At 35.6% G+C, this 22,870-nt stretch overlaps 1 protein-coding gene across 1 annotated transcript in view; it reads right to left on the minus strand.

Moving 5' to 3' along the window:
• LOC114335921 (alpha-catulin) overlaps positions 1 to 22,870 on the minus strand; it is a 251,727-nt gene that overhangs the window by 103,537 nt on the left and 125,320 nt on the right. Inside the window, exon 8 of the mRNA XM_050653033.1 lies at positions 14,983 to 15,261. Coding sequence (XP_050508990.1) covers positions 14,983 to 15,261 — 279 coding nt within the window. The remainder of the gene's footprint in view (positions 1 to 14,982; positions 15,262 to 22,870) is intronic.

Below are 22,870 nucleotides of genomic sequence, written 5' to 3' on the forward strand. Positions count from 1 at the left end.
AATATGAGAGCTCATAAATAGCTCATAAATCAGGGCTATTTGTTTTTTAATTTTTGCAAGTGGGGGGGGCCAGCTCAACACGGGTGTTGCACTCCACAACACATCAATTCAACGAGGCAAAGATCAACTAATCAGTTTCCTAGTACTCAATACGTGAGTAAAAAAATAATCAACATTTAGGTGGCACAATATAAAATTGGAAAAGACAATATAAAATGCCTTGATCTACCTGCGTTTTTACTCACGTATTGAGTACTAGGAAAGAGATTTGTTGATCTTTGCCTCCTTGAATTGATGTGTTGTGGAGTGCAACTATACAGACTCCCCATGTCTCTGCATTCATCACCCTTTATTCCTTACAAATTTTAGAAGGATGGGTAATAGGTATAAGAGAGAATCTGTTTCCGAATTAAGAAATCCAAAGATTTCATTTTTAAATATTTATTTGTTTGAAAATGGAGCCTTTTGGGTTTCGTCGTTTCTTTAACAGAGGTCGAGAGTGCGTATAAATGTTGAATGTTTCTTTGTAATTGGCATACTTGGCGAATATGTCTAATTTCGATTCAGAGCATCAGTACAAGCTCTCCTGAGGAGAAATAAAATTTCGAAATGGTCCATAGAGAGATGGTAATGATCTCTGAATCGGAATTAAATATAAAATGCCTTTACCTAAAAAATGTTAAGTTAAGACCATTAAAAGATATCTGGTGTAGTCCACTAGCAAATTAATGAGCCGTTCTGGTTAACTCCGGAGCCGTTGCTCGTGTAGCAGGTCATTATAAAAGATGGCAATCAGATCATAAAAGAAGTCTGCTAAACCATATACATAGATTTATCTAGATTAAAAAAAGATGTTCAGTTTAGGTCACTGAAATATATTCGCTGTACTTTGATAAAATGTACTGAAAACAATGTTAATAAAAAGATACCTGCTGAACAATTTCCTTTATTTTTAAAATATAATAGAAAGCTTTCGGCTATGAACCAATTTGTGATTTTGTAACATCATTACAGCTTTGCTTGTTACTTACTGGAATGTGGGGCGCAAAAAGTCGCTTATTCTATGCTATCAAAAATATAACAGATAGCATCAAATTTACATGTTTGATTCCTCTGAGGAAATTTGGTGGTTGTAGGCCTCTAGGGGATGGTGTCCACGATAGAACACCAACGACGCATGTGTTGTACCTCATGGGTGCTTTGGAAATCAACACGGGCAACATTTTCTTTGCTTCATATTATCCGTAAAAAATCAACATGCAGCTTGTTATGGTCTATTTTCACGCAAAAGCCGACTGCAATTTGCAGCCGTATGTCAGTCAATATTTATAAACTTGCTGTGATCAGCTACCGTACTACAAGAAAATATGAAAATAAATAACTCTGAATTGGTCACTACTAGTTAGACAACCAACAGTACCCTTGATAACACAGCATAATTATCAAACAGTATTTTGGGTGGCATAGTCACTATCACAAGGGTCTGTCATTGACACCGACGCGAAAGGTTTTACTTTTTGGTTGGAGGTCAGGAAGTCAAGTTCACGTGCCAGTGTGAGGAAAATTTGGGGTTTTCCTTTGAACGCTTTGAAAGAATAACGTGAAAAATCAGATAGTTGTGGAGTTGATGTCTGGTGGGTTTTTAATTTTGTTTGTCAGTCAGCCGATGTAGCGGACTTTTGCTGAGCGGAGGCAAGGGTTGGAAACGTATTTTCTATGCCGGTGTGCTAGGGAAATTTTATATTTTCCCGGATAATCACAGCCCTCTTTGAGGTAAGTTAAGATAGATCTCGTTATAATTTAACCCTTTTCATTTTCCTCAATTCAAAGTTGAATCTTACTTCTTTATTTCTTTACTGTCACTTGTTAATTGTTTTTGTGGTAGAATTCGAACGTAAAAAGAGCGTGTAGTTTACCTATACTGTCTTTCACTTTTTGTTGGTGTTAAGAACTTTAAAATTTACAGTAACAACCGGTGGTTGATGATTTTGAATAATAATAAAATTCTGACTTAATTAATTAGGCCGGGTAGACAAAAATCAAAATTTGAATAAGAATGTTGTCGGCAAATTAAATTTTTGCTTAAAATATGAACTATTTGTAGGGTGCAAGTGTGAGGTCCTAGGTATACCTACCCAAATATATTAGTCTTCGCATGGCATAGGGTTCTGCCTAAGGTGAAGTCACAATGATTAGATACCAAGCTTAACAACTGAAGTTTGGCTATGTAAGTAAGGGAAAGCAGAAATCGAAAGGTAGGAGGATTTTTTTTTGTACTTTGGAGTATTGGATTTTCAACGCAGAAAATTCTACACAGTGGTTATGTTAATATCGTGCGGTTAAGTGGACTGAAACATTATCACTTTTCGTTAATTTTAATGTTGTTTATACTTTAATAACATTTTCTATTTTGTTTTTCCTTTTCTTTTTTTTATATATAAATTCTAATATCAATGTGAGCCTATATAGATCTATAAGGAGCTTAATACCGTAACATGTATGAAAACAACCTTGGTTACATTTAAATATTTAATAATATTAACTTAAATAATTATGTATTATAAAATGTTTTTTTCATGAGATTAGGATTTCTTTTAACTTCTGATATTTACCTATTTATCGGTTAGAAGTAAGTAATTTTACGTAGTGGTATCTGGGGAAAACCGATTGGCGCAACCGGGTTAACATTATAAAAGATATTTAGGCATTAGGTACTTAGGTACGACTCACGATATCGCCTTCTTCTGAGCTAAGCCGGAATACCACTGTTAAGGTCACCGTTCTTAGAATCCTATGATCAAAACTCAATTTTCAATTTTTTTTTTTTTTTATTTTTTTTATTTAACCAGCGCAGCGGTAGCAAAGACCGTAACAAGTGGCGCCCAAACGTGATTTTTTATACAGTGTGCACCATAACTTATGCATAGAATTTACCAAAATAATTTAATTTTATTCATATTTCATTTATTCATTTAGTATGTACCATTAATATATTCTAAATAATCCAGTATTATTTATCACTATTTACATATCACAGTGATATTATCATATTTATATTGTATCGAGTCTTAATTTAAGAGTCTACACACTTAAATTAGTTGTTGTGGTGTCAAAATATTAGTTAGTAAGAATTCTTTAGTACGGTATTGTGCTTTATACATTTCCACTTAGAATTTGATTAATTTTGCTTGATAATCCAATTTTGACTTAAGTAACGACTTATATGGGTAATTATTTTAAATTTCCCTAAAAATTTTAACAGTTTTATGGGTTTACTAATTTTGCTTTTACTGCTGGTCCTTTATATTTTTTTGAAGGGGGTGAGGAAATATAAATAAATTTTCTCTTCTTTTTTTTATTATTTTTTTATTGTTGTAAAGTAATTTGTGGCTCGGACTGTTTACCCAAAATGGATATTTATAGGTTACGTAGCGACGAGTTAACTTATGAACTCACAAGTAGAGGCTATGACATTGGAGACGGTAAGGTAGAGACTAAGCGCAATTTACTACGGAGTGCTATAAAAGCAGAGATTTTAGGAAGAATTAAACCCAGAACGGTGGAATTCGATCCCGTATCGGAATTAGGTATTTGTTCCGGTAAAATTCAGGAAATAGTAGGGGACTTAGAACAATTCGATATTAATAACGTTAGATCTGAATATGCTAGGATTAACACCAGGTTACTTCATGTTAGTAGAAGAGTGGAAAATATTTGTGCTCCTTTAGAGCTTAGAGATGAGAAACGGAACATGATGGATTTAATGAAGGACTTAGTAGTTAATTTAGAGACACTAGTTACAGGTGGTACATTAGAAGCTGTCGGTCAAGATGACCCTACGTCATCTTCCAGCTTATTGGATGCGAGTACAGACGAATTGGCAGACCTTTTACATAGATCATCGGCGATAGGAGAAACAGTATATGGTACAGAAACGAATAATCCTAATAAGTTAGCTTTAAATTATACCCAAAATTGTAATACGACTCCTTCAGCGACTTGGTCAGGAAATTGGATGCCCAAACGAACATTACAGGAATTTGACCCTCTTTTTAAAAATATTTCGTCTAGTTCAAAACCTAGTTTAAAAACTAATACAAATAATACTACTACAAGTTCAGCTCAGCAGGTTCCTACTATTAATAACGTTGTTGTTACAAGTAATGATTACGGTCACAATGCTGATAATGACTTTTTTAGACCTAGTATTAATATTCCTGGTCCGATAATTAATCCTTCGTTGGATAGTAACAATGTTTCTACAATGCCAGCTTTTAATAGATTTACTAATAGGACTATACCTAGTACTAATCATATTCTTGAATCAAATAATAATCAGTATCTTGGTACAAATAATATTCCTGGAAATTTTGGGAATACTCCCATTTCTTCAAACATTATTCCAAATAATACAAACCATGTTACTTTTGCGGAGGATATCGCTCAATCGTTAAGAACAAGCTACGCGGAGGTACCTAACATGCATAGGACAAATCCGGATTATAATTTTCCCAATAATAATTTAGTAAGTCAACATTCCGGTAGTAGCGGTAACAATTTTTATCCTACACCTTCTGGTAACGTTCCTTCAGATTTAAATAATTTTTCAGGCTTTGTTTCTCAACTAAATAATAATTATAATAATTTAGGGGGTAATACGACTCAGCCGAAAAATTTTTACACTCCTGATAATTATCCAAATCTTAACACAGCTTTCACTACTAACGTAGGTAATTCATCACATTTTGGACAAAATATTTCAAGGAATAATTTAGGTTATTCGACACATCCAAATGAGGTGTCCGATAAATGTATGGCTAAAAATTCAGAAATAAAGGTACCCGATAAATTTGTAGATGTGGGTAAATGGAAGTTAAGTTTTGACGCGACTTCTAGTGTAACAGACTTCCTTGATCGTCTTGAGGAAATGCGAATTTCGAGGAATATTTCTGAAACTCAAATGTTAAATAGTGTGTCGGAATTACTGAACGGCGACGTAAATATATGGTATCGTTTCGCCAGGAGCAAAATTTCGAGCTATAGAGAATTTCAACAAGTTTTGAGGAACACCTTCTTGCCTAGTAATTACGAGGAGAAAATTTTAGAGATTTTGAGACATCGTACCCAGGCTACGGGAGAAAACGTAGTTATCTATGTTGCATATATGGAAGGACTCTATAACAAATTGGCTACTAAACCAGACGAGATTTCGAGGGTCAGACACATTAAGAACCGTATGTTGCCATATATTCAATTAGGTTTGGCTGGAAAACCGGTTAATACCATAGATACCCTGATTTATGTCGGTAGAGAAATTGAGGAGGCACATGCAAATGCGCAGGAATATCGTACTCCACCTGTTAATCCTCGTAATTCTGTCGAACCAGGATTAGAGTATAGGCGACCGAACTTAAGGGTCTCTGCCATTAATAATTCAAGACGTTCCAACGGCGGATATTGCAATACGAATTCTCAAAGTGGTCCAGTAGGTCCTTCGTTTACGGGTACTACTTCAAATTCTGGAGCAGAGGTAAATGTCACAGCGTCAACTACCAATACTAGTCCATCTTCATCTGCAGATGTTAGTGCGGTTCCCACGACTTTAGTTACTAGGGGTAAATGTTACAACTGTGGTAAGATTGGTCATTTCCGAAGACAGTGTGCCCAGCCAGCACGTCCTTTCTGTTATCGATGTAAAGAGCCGAATGTGAAGATTACGAACTGTCCTAAGTGCTCGGGAAACGAGTTGGCAGGTTAGTAGGCAGTCACCCTGGTAGCCTGAGCAATTTTTCAGTGGCTAATGAGTTTAATTGTGTACAGGTAGCTACCCACTCGGTCGATCCTCCTTCTAGTGATCTTAGGGTAGTAGATTGTGTTGATAAGTCAGTGCAATCGGTTTGTTTATCAAAGTCCGTCGTCTCGACTCAGATGCGGTTGGTTTTGGATTATATATTTGCAAGTTTGCCAGACGACAATAGGCCTCATCTTATCGTAGATGTTTTAGGTGTAAAACTTAGAGCTTTGCTGGATACGGGAGCAAATTTAACAGTTTTTGGAAGTCCCGGTTGGGATATTTTAATGAATTTAGGTTGTAAACTTTCAGCTACAGAGATCAGGACTTGTCGTGTTGCCAATGAAGCAGCTTGCGAGGTAAGTGGTACGGTAGAAATACCATTTCAATTAGAAGGACGAATTAGGGTCTTAAAAGCGTATGTCATTCCCGACTTACCCCATCACTTGGTGTTAGGTATGGACTTTTGGTTGGCCATGGAAATAGTCCCAGATTTCAAGAACCAGAGTTGGTCTTTTAATGTTGAACAAGATGAGGGTGCGACTTCAAGTTTACAAGTATGTCCCATAGCTAGTGTTAAGCTCAGCAGGACGTTATCTGATGAGCAGTCAGCACGATTGAACAGGCTGGTCGATAATTACTTCGAGACCGTAGGGGGAAAATCATTAGGGAAAACTACTCTTATTGAGCATAAGATAGTTCTTACTAATTCAGAACCAATCAAAATACGTCCATATAGAGTTTCTCCAGCGATTCAACAAATGATCGATAAGGAAGTGAAGTCGATGCTTGAAGAAGATATTATTGAACCTTCTAAATCAGCGTTCTCTTTTCCGGTTGTCATGGTTCCGAAAAAAGAAAAAGGCTCGTATCGATTCTGTGTTGATTATAGGCAGCTGAATAAGGTTACGAAGAAGGACGCTTATCCCATTCCCTTTATTGCTGGAATACTTGATAAGTTAGGAAACGCCCGATACATAAGCTCTGTGGATGTCAAGAGCGCTTTCTTCCAAGTTCCTGTTGCCGCAGATTCTAAGGAGTATACAGCTTTTTCGGTACCTGGTCGTGGTCATTACCAATTCAAGCGTATGCCTTTCGGTTTATCTAATAGCCCCGCTACTTTTCAGCGACTAATGGATCGAGTGTTAGGCCCCGAATTAGAACCATATGCTTTCGTCTACTTAGATGACGTTATAATAGTCACGGACACATTTGACAGACATCTCGAAATTCTGGAAAAAGTTTTCAAACGGTTGTCAGGTGCTGGTCTGACCTTGGCTAAGGACAAGTGTACGTTTTGTCGGAAGGAGTTAAAATATTTAGGATATGTGGTAGACGATTTAGGTCTCCACTGTGATCAGGATAAGGTTAGGGCCATTCTGGAAATACCAACACCCAAAAACATAACAGAAATTCGTCGCCTAATAGGCACGGCCTCGTGGTATAGGAGGTTCATACCTCAGTTCTCGTCAGTAGTTGCACCGATTACGGGTTTGCTTCGAAAGAACAGAAAATGGAACTGGACCGAGGAATGTGAGGATTCCTTTCGTAAGATTAAGGACTGTTTAGTATCTGCTCCCATCCTAAGTTGTCCAAACTTCTCTAAGCCGTTTCAGCTTCAGACGGACGCCTCGGCGTATGGTATCGGAGCGGTTTTAAGTCAGCTGTCAGATGATGGCGAACACGTAATTGCATATGTGAGTAGGTCCTTGTCACATACCGAAAGAAATTACTCTACCGTTGAGAGAGAATGTTTGGCGATTGTGTGGTCCATAGAGAAACTGAGGGCATATTTGGAAGGTTATTCTTTTACCGTTGTTACAGACCATCATTCTTTGACGTGGTTATATAAATTACCACAACCAACTGGGCGACTAGCCAGGTGGATTCTGAGACTCCAACAATTTGATTTTAGGATTGTACATCGCAAGGGAGCTGAAAATGTCGTTCCAGACATGTTAAGTAGGGCCGTCCCGAGCATTGACGTTGTCGATTTAGTGCAGTCGCAAGATGATATTCCGGAGGTTAAGGATCCATGGTATGTCAAACAGAAGACGTTAGTGGAAGAATCTCCTTTAAAGTATCCGTTGTGGCGAGTGGCCGATGGTCGATTATATAAGTATGTGGCGAATCGTTATTCGAAACTTGTAGGATTCGAATACGATTGGAAGTTAGTGGTTCCAAGAGATAAACGGAAAGATATTCTTCGGAAACAGCATGACGATCCAACTTCTGGTCATACTGGTGTACATAAGACTTTTCATCGAATATCTTCAAAATTTTATTGGCCTAAAATGAAGAGTGATGTCGGCAAGTACGTAAGGAATTGTCATACTTGCATCGCTAGTAAACCCGAACAAAAGGCTCCAGCTGGTCAATTATGTGGAAGACCTGACGTATCGAAACCATGGGAATTAGTGTCGGTGGACATAGTAGGTCCATTTCCCAAATCAACCAATGGATATCTTTATATTTTGAGTGTACAGGATTACTTTACCAAATTCTGTATTTTCCAACCTATGCGTACGGCAAATTCGAAAACCATCTGCAAGATTTTGGAGGATCACGTATTCTTACTTTTTGGAGTGCCCCAGAAGCTGCTGACCGATAATGGGAAACAATTCGTTAGCAAGGAGTTTGTGGATTTTACAGGTTCATATGGTGTTGATCTTATACGCACTGCTAATTATCACCCGCAAGCTAACGCTTGTGAACGTCAGCATAGGACTTTAAAGACGATGCTGCGCTCCTATGTAGCAGACAACCACCGTCAGTGGGATCAGTACCTGCAAAAGGTAGCGTGTGCTATTCGCACTTCCATCAGCGAGACTACGAAGGTAACTCCTTTTCTGGCAAATTTTGGCAGGGAAATAATTGTTAATGGTAAAGATCATTCACAAGGCGTTTCTAACGAGTCCGTGGTTGCAGAACCTGCGAACCGACCTAATGAATTGTCAAAGTTATTTAAAGATATTCGCCAGCGGCTGGATAAGGCCTACCAGACTAGTAAAAAACGGTATGATCTCAGGCGTAGAGATGTAATTTATGAAGTAGGGCAAAAGGTGTGGCTTAAAAACTATGTACAGTCCGATGCGGCAGGTTACTTCACAGCATCATTAGCGCCAAAATTTCGCGGACCCCTAACAATTTATGAAAAAGTCAGTCCTTGGGTATACAAGTTAAAAGACGATAAAGGTACTAGCGTAGGAACTTGGCACAGTAAAGATTTGAAAGCAGATATCACTGCTGTTTCAACTCCAACTTAAGTCATCTTATATGGTAGATTGTAATACTGATTTGTCTAGATATGGGTTTTTTTAGTAAGTATACATATATATTTTTTTTTAATAGAACTCCAGGAAGCTTTAGAGCACATAGTTTTGTTCTAGGCAATTTTGCAACGACCTTTTCCTTTATAGGTGTTCGTTGTCACGGATTTTTTTTTTTTGCATACATTGCCAAGAGAGTGATATCTCTACAAAACGAGCTGTGGGTAAGATTTTTTTTTTTTTTTGAGTAAGTGATAGAGTATTAGAACCTTATAGTTATTGAGTATAATTCTTATCTCAGATAGCATTTTTCTAATGTTACAGATACTGAGGTATCTTTGGCAATGCAAGTTACCAATGATGTATTAGTTGTGTACATGCAGGTTTTTTTTTTAGTATGGAAAAGTGAATTGATTTGGAAAATTGTCGATCCCTATAGGATCAAAATTTTAGCTATGATTTTTTTTTTTTTGCTGTAACTGGTGATTACCAGAGGCCATGTAAAGGGTCCCGATTTCAACAGTATCAAAGTTGATTCTGATAGTCTAGTTTTTAGTCTTATTTTGTAAGGATACTAACAATAGAATTAGAAAAATGCTTTTACTCCCGTCAGTGGCTCAATATATTCAAGTCCACGCGCCTTTCTGGTTTCAGTAGACATTAGTGTTCACTCACAGTTAGGTGTTGCAATATTATGGATATCATACTCCTTAGGGGCGAAGGTTTAACCAACCACACAAATTTGAGGCCATCCATTTTTTTTTTTTTTTTTTTTTAGGAAGGGGGTGATGTTATGGTCTATTTTCACGCAAAAGCCGACTGCAATTTGCAGCCGTATGTCAGTCAATATTTATAAACTTGCTGTGATCAGCTACCGTACTACAAGAAAATATGAAAATAAATAACTCTGAATTGGTCACTACTAGTTAGACAACCAACAGTACCCTTGATAACACAGCATAATTATCAAACAGTATTTTGGGTGGCATAGTCACTATCACAAGGGTCTGTCATTGACACCGACGCGAAAGGTTTTACTTTTTGGTTGGAGGTCAGGAAGTCAAGTTCACGTGCCAGTGTGAGGAAAATTTGGGGTTTTCCTTTGAACGCTTTGAAAGAATAACGTGAAAAATCAGATAGTTGTGGAGTTGATGTCTGGTGGGTTTTTAATTTTGTTTGTCAGTCAGCCGATGTAGCGGACTTTTGCTGAGCGGAGGCAAGGGTTGGAAACGTATTTTCTATGCCGGTGTGCTAGGGAAATTTTATATTTTCCCGGATAATCACAGCCCTCTTTGAGGTAAGTTAAGATAGATCTCGTTATAATTTAACCCTTTTCATTTTCCTCAATTCAAAGTTGAATCTTACTTCTTTATTTCTTTACTGTCACTTGTTAATTGTTTTTGTGGTAGAATTCGAACGTAAAAAGAGCGTGTAGTTTACCTATACTGTCTTTCACTTTTTGTTGGTGTTAAGAACTTTAAAATTTACAGTAACAACCGGTGGTTGATGATTTTGAATAATAATAAAATTCTGACTTAATTAATTAGGCCGGGTAGACAAAAATCAAAATTTGAATAAGAATGTTGTCGGCAAATTAAATTTTTGCTTAAAATATGAACTATTTGTAGGGTGCAAGTGTGAGGTCCTAGGTATACCTACCCAAATATATTAGTCTTCGCATGGCATAGGGTTCTGCCTAAGGTGAAGTCACAATGATTAGATACCAAGCTTAACAACTGAAGTTTGGCTATGTAAGTAAGGGAAAGCAGAAATCGAAAGGTAGGAGGATTTTTTTTGTACTTTGGAGTATTGGATTTTCAACGCAGAAAATTCTACACAGTGGTTATGTTAATATCGTGCGGTTAAGTGGACTGAAACATTATCACTTTTCGTTAATTTTAATGTTGTTCATACTTTAATAACATTTTCTATTTTGTTTTTCCTTTTCTTTTTTTTATATATAAATTCTAATATCAATGTGAGCCTATATAGATCTATAAGGAGCTTAATACCGTAACATGTATGAAAACAACCTTGGTTACATTTAAATATTTAATAATATTAACTTAAATAATTATGTATTATAAAATGTTTTTTTCATGAGATTAGGATTTCTTTTAACTTCTGATATTTACCTATTTATCGGTTAGAAGTAAGTAATTTTACGTAGTGGTATCTGGGGAAAACCGATTGGCGCAACCGGGTTAACATTATAAAAGATATTTAGGCATTAGGTACTTAGGTACGACTCACGATATCGCCTTCTTCTGAGCTAAGCCGGAATACCACTGTTAAGGTCACCGTTCTTAGAATCCTATGATCAAAACTCAATTTTCAATTTTTTTTTTTTTTTATTTTTTTATTTAACCAGCGCAGCGGTAGCAAAGACCGTAACAAGCTTGGAGCGGTGATAGATTTTTATAACGATGTATCACATGTTTCGCGAAATTAAGCTATTTAAATGGTATAACGTAAAGAACTTTATAACGTGCCATCATAAATATTTGCTTTTTCTTTGCGACTATAATGTTAGATCTTTATATCGATTTATACATGCACATAAGCTTTCTTTCGTTTTTAAATATCCTTTATTAACTTTTATATTCTACCTACAGCATATTTAAATTCGAGGTGCAGTTTTGCTTTCCTATTAAATTATTTAATTATTAAAATAATAAAGTATGTTCAAAATTGCAGATTTGTTTACTTTGAATAACGAAGATCAAATATGCAATGTTAGTATTGATTTCAAGGAAATTCAAGTCAGTAGATGCCATTTGATCAGTTATATTAAAAATAAGCTTTTTAACTGTAAAAGAAGACATAAACGTATGGTTTGACAAATATTATAAAACAGTAATTGTAACGTTGTTGTGGTACTTAAACGATTAATTTCAAAATACCAAAGGGCCCTACACAGCATCTGCGTTATTAATGAACGTATAGTTATTTACGAGATATCAGATGTCACTTTGGACGAAAATAGATGCTGGATGGCTTGGACATAGTTAAAGAATATAATGTGTTTGTGTTGTTGGTTGGCGTTTGATCGTCTTGAAAAGGTTGTAGCCGGCAAGTGATATGAGAAGGCGATTTGATCGAATTGTCAGATGGAGAAGACGTGTGTGTGTGTGTGTGTGTGTGTGTGTGTGTGTGTGTGTGTGTGTGTGTGTGTGTGTGTGTGTGTGTGTGTGTGTGTGTGTGTGTGTGTGTGTGTGTGTGTGTGTGTGTGTGTGTGTGTGTGTGTGTGTGTGTGTGTGTGTGTGTGTGTGTGTGTGTGTGTGTGTGTGTGTGTGTGTGTGTGTGTGTGTGTGTGTGTATGTGTGTGTGCATGTGTGTGTTTGTGTAAAACGTGAATATGTAGACGAATTCGACTGCTGGTTTTGTTGCGATAGATACCGTTGCATTGTATTTGATAGAGGCATGAGAGAGGGATGGATTAGATATATCAAAAGAATGATTCTATTATGCCGTATACTTAATGTTCCGTTGACAATGCGTCCATGTCTGAAGTGGTAGATTACATTTTAGCAGATAAGAAGTAACTGTGAAGGCTAATTTCTTAAACAAATAGAAAATTCACTGTGACAGTCGAAAAGAAGAAGAATTGGTTTGACTTTCCGACTACACCAGATATATTATAATTTGCGATAGACGGAAAGAAGAACTATGATACGTCATAGTCCCTTTTTGACACAACGCCATGTCTATTTTCTGATTAAACCCTGTATATAACACGTATTATACGTTAGCTGTTAATTGACAAATAATTCCGGTCTTAGCTAAGTTTATGCTTTGAGTATGCTCTGCCGGTAATGCAGATCCAACACTTACCGACATTGGCGCCAGTGACGTCTCAGTTTGACATTTAGCGTCGGGCCCAAGCGACCCATCCTCTACTGTTAAATCTTAATATTTTGCCCCACGAATCTACAGTTAAAATAGTTCCAATTATTAATGAAACACCCTGTATATCACGATATATTTGAGAAAGTACGTTCATCCCATACAATGCCTCCCTTGTTCCAAACCCGTTACGGGAACCAAACGGTGTGTCACTTTGATATTCCTGTCATTTATTATAGATATGGTCATGTATATATTACTTTAGAAAAATTTAGAAAATAACGGTTTAACAAACTGATGGGAACAACCAACAGGTAGGTTCCGATGGTATAAATGGTATTGAAAACAAAGTTATAGCCTCCAAAACATTGCTATTACTTATAAGCTTGTATATTTCACTTGGAATTAGATATATATATATATATATATATATATATATATATATATATATATATATATATATATATATATATATATATTGCCAGAACTCGAATACTCCCCTGAAAACTGTCTCATTGTCAACTCATCAAGAATCTAGAAATTGAATATCTCACTATTAACGTAAATTTTATAGTTCAATAAGTGGTAGCGGATTTTGCTCGTGATAAGTAATATGTAGCTAGGAGCGATCTAAACAAATAGCGCAGAACAATTCTAACTTGGAGACCATACCAATACAAAAGACCCAGAGGCAGACCTCCCATGAGATGGACAGATGATCTGAAATGGACTGCCGCGAAAAATTGGCTACAGGTAGCGTACAACAAAAAACAATGGAAATGAAGACTTGAAGAGACTTATGTTCAGATGTTGACGTCAATGGCTAGACGAAGAAGAAGTAATACGGAAAAATTATACGGGCATATGTTAAATTAGTTGTGTACATGACTTTCACTAACGGGTGGAAACCAGAGTGGGGGACGAGGGTAGTTATAAGGGGTCAAGTCGCGGTTTTTATTATTATTTTTGTGACGCTCATGATCGAGATAGTGCACCAAAATTTGGGAATAAGTAGGTCATGACCTAACTAAGTAAAATCTCCACGGGTGTAACGCTGCGTGGCCGACAAAGTAGTAGGGACAGGGGTGAATATAAAAATTATAAGTGGTTTTTTGCGACGTTTCTGATCGAGATTTAGTGCACCAAAATTTGGGAATAAGTAGACCATGCCATAATTAAGTAAAATCCCCACAGGCCGAAACCAAAGTGGGGACGAGGGTAGATATAAGGTGACAAAATGGCGCTTTTCATTATTTTTTTGTGACGCTCATGATCGATATAGTGCACCAAAATTTGGGAATAAGTAGGTCATCACGTAACTAAGTAAAATTACCAGAGGCGGAACGATACTTGGCTGCAAAGGGGTAATAGGCAGGGGTGAATATAAAAATATAAGGGGTTTTTTGTACCGTTCGTGATTGAGATAGTGCACCAAAATTTGGGAATAAGTAGATGATGTAATATCTAAGTAAAATCTCCATGAGCGGAACGCTGCGTAGGGGAAAATGTTGTCCTGCGTCACAAAAAAATAATAAAAACTGCGACTGCGACCCCTTAAAACTACCCTTGTCCCCAACTTTGGTTTCTACCGCTGGAGATTTTGCTTAGTTACGTCATGATCTACTTACTCAAAAATTTTGGTTCACTATCTCAATCACAAACATCACATAAAACCCCTTTAAATTTTTATTTTCGCCCCTGCCCCCACCCCTTTATCGGCCACTCAGCGTTCCGCCCCTTGAGGTTTTACTTAGTTACGTCATAACGTACTATTCCCAAATTTTGGTGCACTATATAGATCATGAGCGCCACAAAAAAAAATAGCAATAACCGCGACTTTGACCCCTTATAACTACCCTCGTGCCCCACTCTGGTTTCCACCCGTTGGGGAAACTCATGTGCACAACTAATTCAACATATCCCTGTATAGTTTTTCCATATTACTTATCACGAGCAAAACCTGCTTCTATCAACATACATACAGTGACGAATTATTAAAAATAATACCTCTGAATACCTTTAGTTAGGTATCTAATCCAGAGTTTAATTTATATCAAATAACGTATTTTGACTTACCCCTGGTCTTGGCAGAGACATATAGACTTGTTTCTCCGGTCTCGATTGCGTGGCGTCAATGACATCTTTCACCATTGTCGTCACGTCCGAGATAAGCCACTGATACATATCAGCAAAAACTTCAAGATTCTCTTGAGCAATTTTGCTGCTGGGAACAGCAGCCAAGCACTTTGCTGCCGTTATCACTTGAGGACCGTAAACACGTAAATTTATTTCCGTAAATTTTGCAGACACTTGAAGCGTGTCGGAAATGGCCACGTTTCGAAGTAGTTTGCAGACCTACAGAAAAAAAAACAAAAATATTATTAATAATGGTTATTTGATGATATTTATTTTTTTAACTTCATGATACACTTTGACTTTTATAGACGTCAATTACAGTCATATAAAAAACAGCTCCTGAAAATTACTATTTAAATAGTGAAATAATATATTTTGGGATTGTAAAACTCGATCTATTACATCCTTAATAGTTTTTTATTCCCCGTGACCAAGAAAAACCTAGAAGTTAATTGTATTTGAATTTATTTTACCCCATTTGGGGTTTCCGTTTGGAGAAGTCAATAATTGGAAGTGACAAAGTGTTCAGTTATTAAAAACTTTAAAATTTAATATGGGGAACTACTGACAGAAAATAGGGACGAATACTTAACTCAATCACCAACAGAGGTTAACATTGAAGGAGAAGGTATAACAATACAAGTGACAGAAATTATAAAAGCTATAAAAGAACTGAAAAACGGTAGGTCTCCAGGACCAGGCGATATCCCAGCCGAACTAATAAAATGTGGATCACAAAAATTGTTTGAAACCGTCATTTGGTGCATAAATCAATTTATAAATGGTTCTCCCATACCCGACGAGTGGAAAATTGCTTATATTTCGTCGATCCATAAGAAAGGAGATAAGCTTAAATGTGAAAACTATAGAGGGATATCAGTGACTAGTACATTCAGCCGTTTGTATGGACGAATAATTAGAGACCGCATTGAGAAGGAGTACAAAGACCAAGAGGAAGAAGAACAATCCGGTTTTCGAACAGGAAGAAGCTGTACTGATAATATCTTCTGCCTCAAACAACTAATAGAAAAAAAATTAAGCACAAATCAAGAAGCCCACCTCATGTTTATTGACTTGCAGAAGGCGTACGATACAGTTCCTGTAAACAAACTCTGGAACGTGTTACGACAGACGAATATTAGTGTCACCTTAATAAAAGCCTTAAGAAATTTGTATGAAGGGTCAACATCACAAATAAAAACTGGAAACAGATTATCGCAAAGCTTCCTGGTTAATAAAGGTCTACGTCAGGGGTGTTGTGTATCACCGACCTTATTTAAAATATATGTTGCAAAAGCATTGAAAGAGTGGAAACGAAAATGCAGAGGCATGGGCGTAGACCTTGGAGAGATTTGCTTATATACATTGCAGTTTGCTGATGACCAGGTTGTTATAGCAAACGATAAAGATGATTTAGAGTACATGTCAAGGAAATTACAAGAAGAATATAGAAAGTGGGGACTAGAAATTAATACAGAAAAAACAAAATACCTGCCAATAGGTACCGAACTATCGAACATCACATTAGAAAATAATGAAATCATCATGCCCTGCGACCATTACACATATCTAGGAATCGTTTTTGACACAACGGGGAAAGATGATGAAGAAATAAAGAGAAGAATAACACAATCCAGAAAAACAATAGGTTGTCTAAACAGCGTACTGTGGAATCATGAAATAGGAAAAAGAAGAAAACACAATATCTACGAATCTCTTATTAAAAGCAGTCTATTGTACGGAGCAGAAACTTGGCGGATAACCGAAAACAACAGAAGAAAACTGGAGGCAGTAGAAATGGACGCTTTTAGAAGATCAGTAGGAGTGTCACGCAGAGAGAGAATACGTAATGATGAGATAAGACAGCGAATGGGGGTTGACGGCTCTCTAACAACAGACATAGAAAGAAAACAGCTGATATGGTACGGACACGTCCAGAGGATGAATAACTCAAGACTCCCTAAAATAATTATGCAATGGGTACCACCAAACCGCAGAAAGAGAGGAAGACCCAAGAAATCTTGGAGAGAGGGAGTAACGAAGGCGATGAGCGCAAGAGATCTTAGAGAGGGCCAATGGGATGATAGAGTGTCATGGAAATTAGGCATCGGACAACGTCGCAAGACGTTTTAAAACCGATTGATAGATAGAAATTTAATATGGACTATGCAGGGAGACCTCCAGATAAACCTCCAGATATTAACAGGATGGATCAAGATGATAATATAGAGAAAAGTAACATCAATATAAATAACACATGGGACGGTAAATCAAAAAATAAAGGAGAAACTGTAAGTAATAAATCTGATATTTCTACAGACAATATAAGAGAACATTTCCTATATCAGAGCAGTGACGTAGGACCTTTCCATATATACACTCGCGATCATAAAAAGCGGGTCACTCGATGAGATATTAAAGTTAGATTTCTTGAATTTTCTAAACCTGCTGTCCGATTTGAGTGATTTTTTTAGTATGTTATAGCCTTATTCTTTAGCAGTATCGCCATAATAGTATTGTTGCTAGACAGATAAATTATCATTGTATACCGGGTGTAACAATCACATTGTGTTTATTCCTGAAAGTTCAAAACACCCCGTGGAATGTTTTAGCATAGATAAAATATTGAAATTAAAACTCGATTGTAGCCTTAGGCTTTCTTAACATTTTCTTTTGTGATTTACATGTTTATGTTGGATAATAAAAAAGTTAGGCACCTTAACAACTAACCATGTTTTTCATCAATATAGGGTGTTTCTAAATAAGTGCGACAAACTTTAAGGGGCAATTCTGCATGAAAAAATAATGACCGTTTGCTTTAGAAACGTATGACCGTAAATTCTTCGGTTTCGAGATACGGGATGTTGAATTTTTTCTTACAAACTGACGATTTATTTATTGCTCTAAAACCGGTTGAGATATGTAAATGAAATTTGGTAGATGTTAAGAGGTAGTTATGGCGCATTTTTTGACATACAATTAAGAATTTTATATTCACCATTAGCGTGCATACGGGATGTATCTAAAATGTTTATACCCGTATGTACGCCAATGGTGAATATAGAATTATTAATTGTATGCCAAAAAATCCACAATAACTGCCTCTTAAAACCTACCAAATTTCATTTTCATATCTCTATTGGTTTTAGAGCAATAAATAAATTGTCAGTTTGTAAGGAAAATTTTAACATCCCGTATCTCGGAAACGAAGCATTTGCGGACATATGTTTATAAAGCAAACTGTCATTATTTTTTCATACAGAATTACCCCTTAAAGTTTGTCGCACTTATTTAGAAACACCCTGTATTGATGAAGAACATGGCTATTTAGTTATTAACGTGCTTAACTTTTTTTATTTTCCAACATAAACAAATAAATCAAAAAAGAAAATGTTAAGAGAGCCTAAGGCTACAATTTAGTTTTAATTTTAATATTTTATCTATGCTAAAACATTCCACAGGGTGTTCTGAACTTTTAGGAATAAACACAGTATGATTGTTTCACCCGGTATACAATGACAGTTTACCGGTCTAGCAACAATATTATTATAGCGATATTGCTGAAGAATAAGGCTATAACATACTAAAAAATCACTCAAATCGGACAACAGATTTAGAAAATTCGAGACACCTAACTTGAATAACTCATCGAGTGACCCGCTTTTTATGATCGCGAGTGTATATAGAAAATAATACTCCGAACTTTAAAGGTCAGATTAATGCTATCAAAATTGGCGACATTATACTCTCTAATTTTTCGAATTTAGAGAACAAAATTACTAGTATTGATTCAATAGGCAAGAATAGAATTAGAATTAAATTTAAAGATTATCAATCAGCAAATTTTTTAATCAATCAAAAAACTTGCTCATTGTTTACAAACAACAATTTAGATGTTTACGTTCCGAAGTTTATACTCCATAGACAGGGTATAATTAGGGACATATATATAGAATTTTCAGAAGAATATATCAAAAATAAAATTAAACAATACGATATGCACTGTAAGTTCGAAGTAGTTTCGGTTAGAAGAATAAATAGAAAGGTAGAGAAACATATCGAAGATAAAACAATAATAGACAAAGTTCCAACAAAATCATGTATTGTTAATTTTAAAGCACAAACTCTTCCTAAATATATCACAATTAATAAAGTGATCAAAGACGTTGAACCCTATGTTCAAAAAGTTCTATTATGTTTCTCTTGTCTTCGTTTTGGACACCTTGGATTTAATTGTAAAGCACGTCCCAGGTGCAACAAATGTCATGATTTCCATAATACAAAAGATTGTACAGTAAATGAATATACTCCAACTTGTTTCAGCTGTCAAGGTAATCATTTGACTACACACCTAAGTTCATGTCCTGAATTTTCTAGACAGAAACAAATTAAGAATACGATGTCATCATTAAATCTAAATTTCTTTGATGCATGTAAACAAATTCCAAAAGTTTCATATGCCAATGTTGCTGCCAGAAATAGTAGTTCTTCCTTGCCAACCAATTCTAATCAGAATGAGCAATCTTATCAAGTAATTCCAAATCAATCAGCTTCATCCGCAAAGAAATTCTCCTCACAAATGTTCTTCAGCAGTAATAACCCAGAAAAAACAAATTTTAAGCGACACCGGCCAAGTTCTCCCAATACTTTGGAATCAGCTATAAAAGAAATACTTTCTCAAGAAAATATTCCTAGACAAAAAGGTGGTATTTATAATACGTCTAAATATACAGAGCATACACATACAACAAACTTGAAAACACAAGGAGTACCATCACAATTAAATAATGTAATTTTAGAATTGGTTCTTAATATAATTAGTTAATTAAAGCTCACTGAAAATTTAGACAAATCAAAAACAGAGATTATACAACAAATTAATAGATACTTAAGTACGGCAGCGATCTCACAAGAAGACTTACTATCTCAAACATCATGTCAGACACAACTAACCCTTTAATATTTTTACAATGGAACTGTCGCTCAGCAGTTTCTAATAAACCAAATTTAGAAGCCTTACTTATTCAAAAAAATGTATATGTGGCCATGTTATCAGAAACATGGTTTAAACCAGAAAAATTTTATAACTTCTCAGGATATAATTGCTTTAGGTCTGATCGCCCTGATGGGTACGGAGGCACAGCAATTTTAATTAAAAATAAAATAATTACAGAAGAGATAAATTTATTGGATAATTATAATTATACTTATACTTGCATGGCTGTTAAAATTTCGTGTATCAAGAAACCAATACATATAATATCCGTATATAAAGAACCAGGTATTAGAGTAACGGTTGAAGAATGGGTCAATTTTTTTCAAAACATTCCTTCTCCATTCATCATTGGAGGGGACTTCAACGCTCACAACATGGCATGGGGTTGCGAAAATAATGATACTCACGGTAAAGTTTTATTAGAGGCGATAGAACAATGTAATCTATTATACTTAAATGATGGTTCTCCAACTCTTGCACTAACTTCCAGCCCATCAGCAATCGATATAACAATATGTACCCAGGACATTGTATCTAAATTAACTTGGTCTGTTATTTAAGATCCACATGGTTCTGATCATCTACCCTTGATCATAGCCTTGAAAAACTCGGAACAAGCAATACAACCTGGTGACAATACACACAAAAATGGAATTTACATAAAGCAGATTGGAATTTGTATTCATTTAACTTTTATACGGGAAAACAACCACAAACTTATGAAGAATTAGTTACCGAAATAAACCGATGCGCAACCATTTCAATTCCAAAATCATACAACAATAACAAATATCCTACAAACAAGATACCAAAACCATGGTGGGATAATAACTGCGAATCAGCTGCAAATAACCGCAAAACAGCATATAGACATTATAAAACAAATCCTAATCTTCACAATCTAATTGAATACAAAAAATTAGATGCCTTAGCAAAGAAAACTTTTAAAATTAGAAAAAAACAAATTTGGATAAATTACTGCGAAAGCTTAAACTCCAACATTCCAATCAGCGACGTGTGGAAGAAAGTAAATCGCTACAAAAACCGAAAGCAGTCCAATCAACTTCCGATAAACACCGAAGCTGCATGGATAGAAGAGTTCCATTTCAAGATTTCACCTCCTTGGGTTCCAAGTCAGATAAATGAAGCTACAGTTACCGTACCCAGAGAAAACTTCAATCTAGAGAAACCATTTGAATTATGGGAATTAAATCATGGACTCAAGCAAAATAATAGTTCATCTCCAGGGATGGACTGTGTATCATATTCTATGCTATATTTTCTACCTACAGAATATAAAATATTATTACTACAAATTTTTAACACTATATGGCAAAACAAAAATTTAATTCCCAAAGCATGGAAGGACTATATTGTATTACCTTTAAAAAATCCAGGAAAGCCAGATAACAAAGTTGAATCTTACAGACCTATATCTTTAAGTTCCTGTATACTAAAAACTCTAGAGAGATTAATCAAAAATCGGCTTGAATACTGGCTTGAGTCCGAAGATATCCTTCCCAAATCTCAGTACGGCTTCCGAAAATCCAGGTCTACACAAGATGCTCTCACTTCCCTAGTCTCTTCTTTACAGGTCAATTTTACACATCAGGCGTCGACAGCTGCAGCATTTATAGATGTAACTTCAGCGTTTGATAACATAAATTTAGATATTCTTTATAAAAAATTAGTAGATCTTGGAATGCCACTTAAAATTTCAAATTTCATTGTATCCTTGTACAAGAATAGATGGACTTACTTAAAAATAAACGAGAACCTTTTACCACCAAGGTTAACGAGTATAGGTATACCACAGGGTAGTATTTTAAGTCCACTTCTCTTTTCATTGTACAATATAGATTTAGAACATAATATGTTCTATATTATATGTACTATATTATAGTACCTCCACACTCTAATATTTTACAATTTGCAGATGATGTTGTGTTGTACACCTCCCATTCTTCCCTAGACATTTGTAGACGTCAACTTGAATTTACATTAGATTGTGTAAAAAATTATTACCATTCTCTAGGCTTATCCATATCAACCACAAAGACTGAAATTTGTTTTTTCTCCAAAAAACGCCAAATTCCTCAAGGCACCTTCAAATTAGGTAGAATAGAATTTCCGATAAAAAATTGTGTTAAATAGCTTGGGACGTATTTGGATCGTAAATTGTTATGGAAGGATCAAATTCATTCTATTATAAAGAAATCAGAAAATTCTATGAATATCCTTAGAGCTTTTGTAGAACCGGTTGGGAGCTGACCCGAATATTGCATTGCTATTCTATCGCTCAATGATTCGACCAATTTTCGACTATAGTTGTCATTTATACGGGTCTGCGTCAACAGGATATCTTAATAAAGTTGAAATCCAAAGGAATAGATGTTTGAGACTCTGTCTCGGTTACTTAAAATCTACTCCTATTACTATTATTGAGATTGAAGCTAAGGAACCACCACTTACTCTACGTAGACAGTTTTGTACAGATAAGTTTGTAGCTAGAGCTATCTCAAAAAACGTCAGCTACTTAAGGACTATTCGTAACTTGAATATATTAGATTTAAGCCATAAATATTGGTGTACTAAAAAAACCCCCATATACGTTGAAAGCTACAGGAAGTTGACAATGAATGAAAACCAAATGTACAAAAATAAAATACCTTTTAATTTACACTAAACCTCCTGAAACTCTCTTTTCCAAGGTAATACAAACAAACTACATGGATTCAAACCTTCCAGGCAATATTATCAACAAAATAATTAAAGACAGGTGGCCTATGTTTCAATATCTTTTTACTGACGGCTCCAAAATTCAAAATAAAA

Source organism: Diabrotica virgifera, chromosome 6 (genome assembly GCF_917563875.1).
Source record: "Diabrotica virgifera virgifera chromosome 6, PGI_DIABVI_V3a".
NCBI classification, from domain to species: Eukaryota; Metazoa; Arthropoda; class Insecta; order Coleoptera; family Chrysomelidae; genus Diabrotica; species Diabrotica virgifera.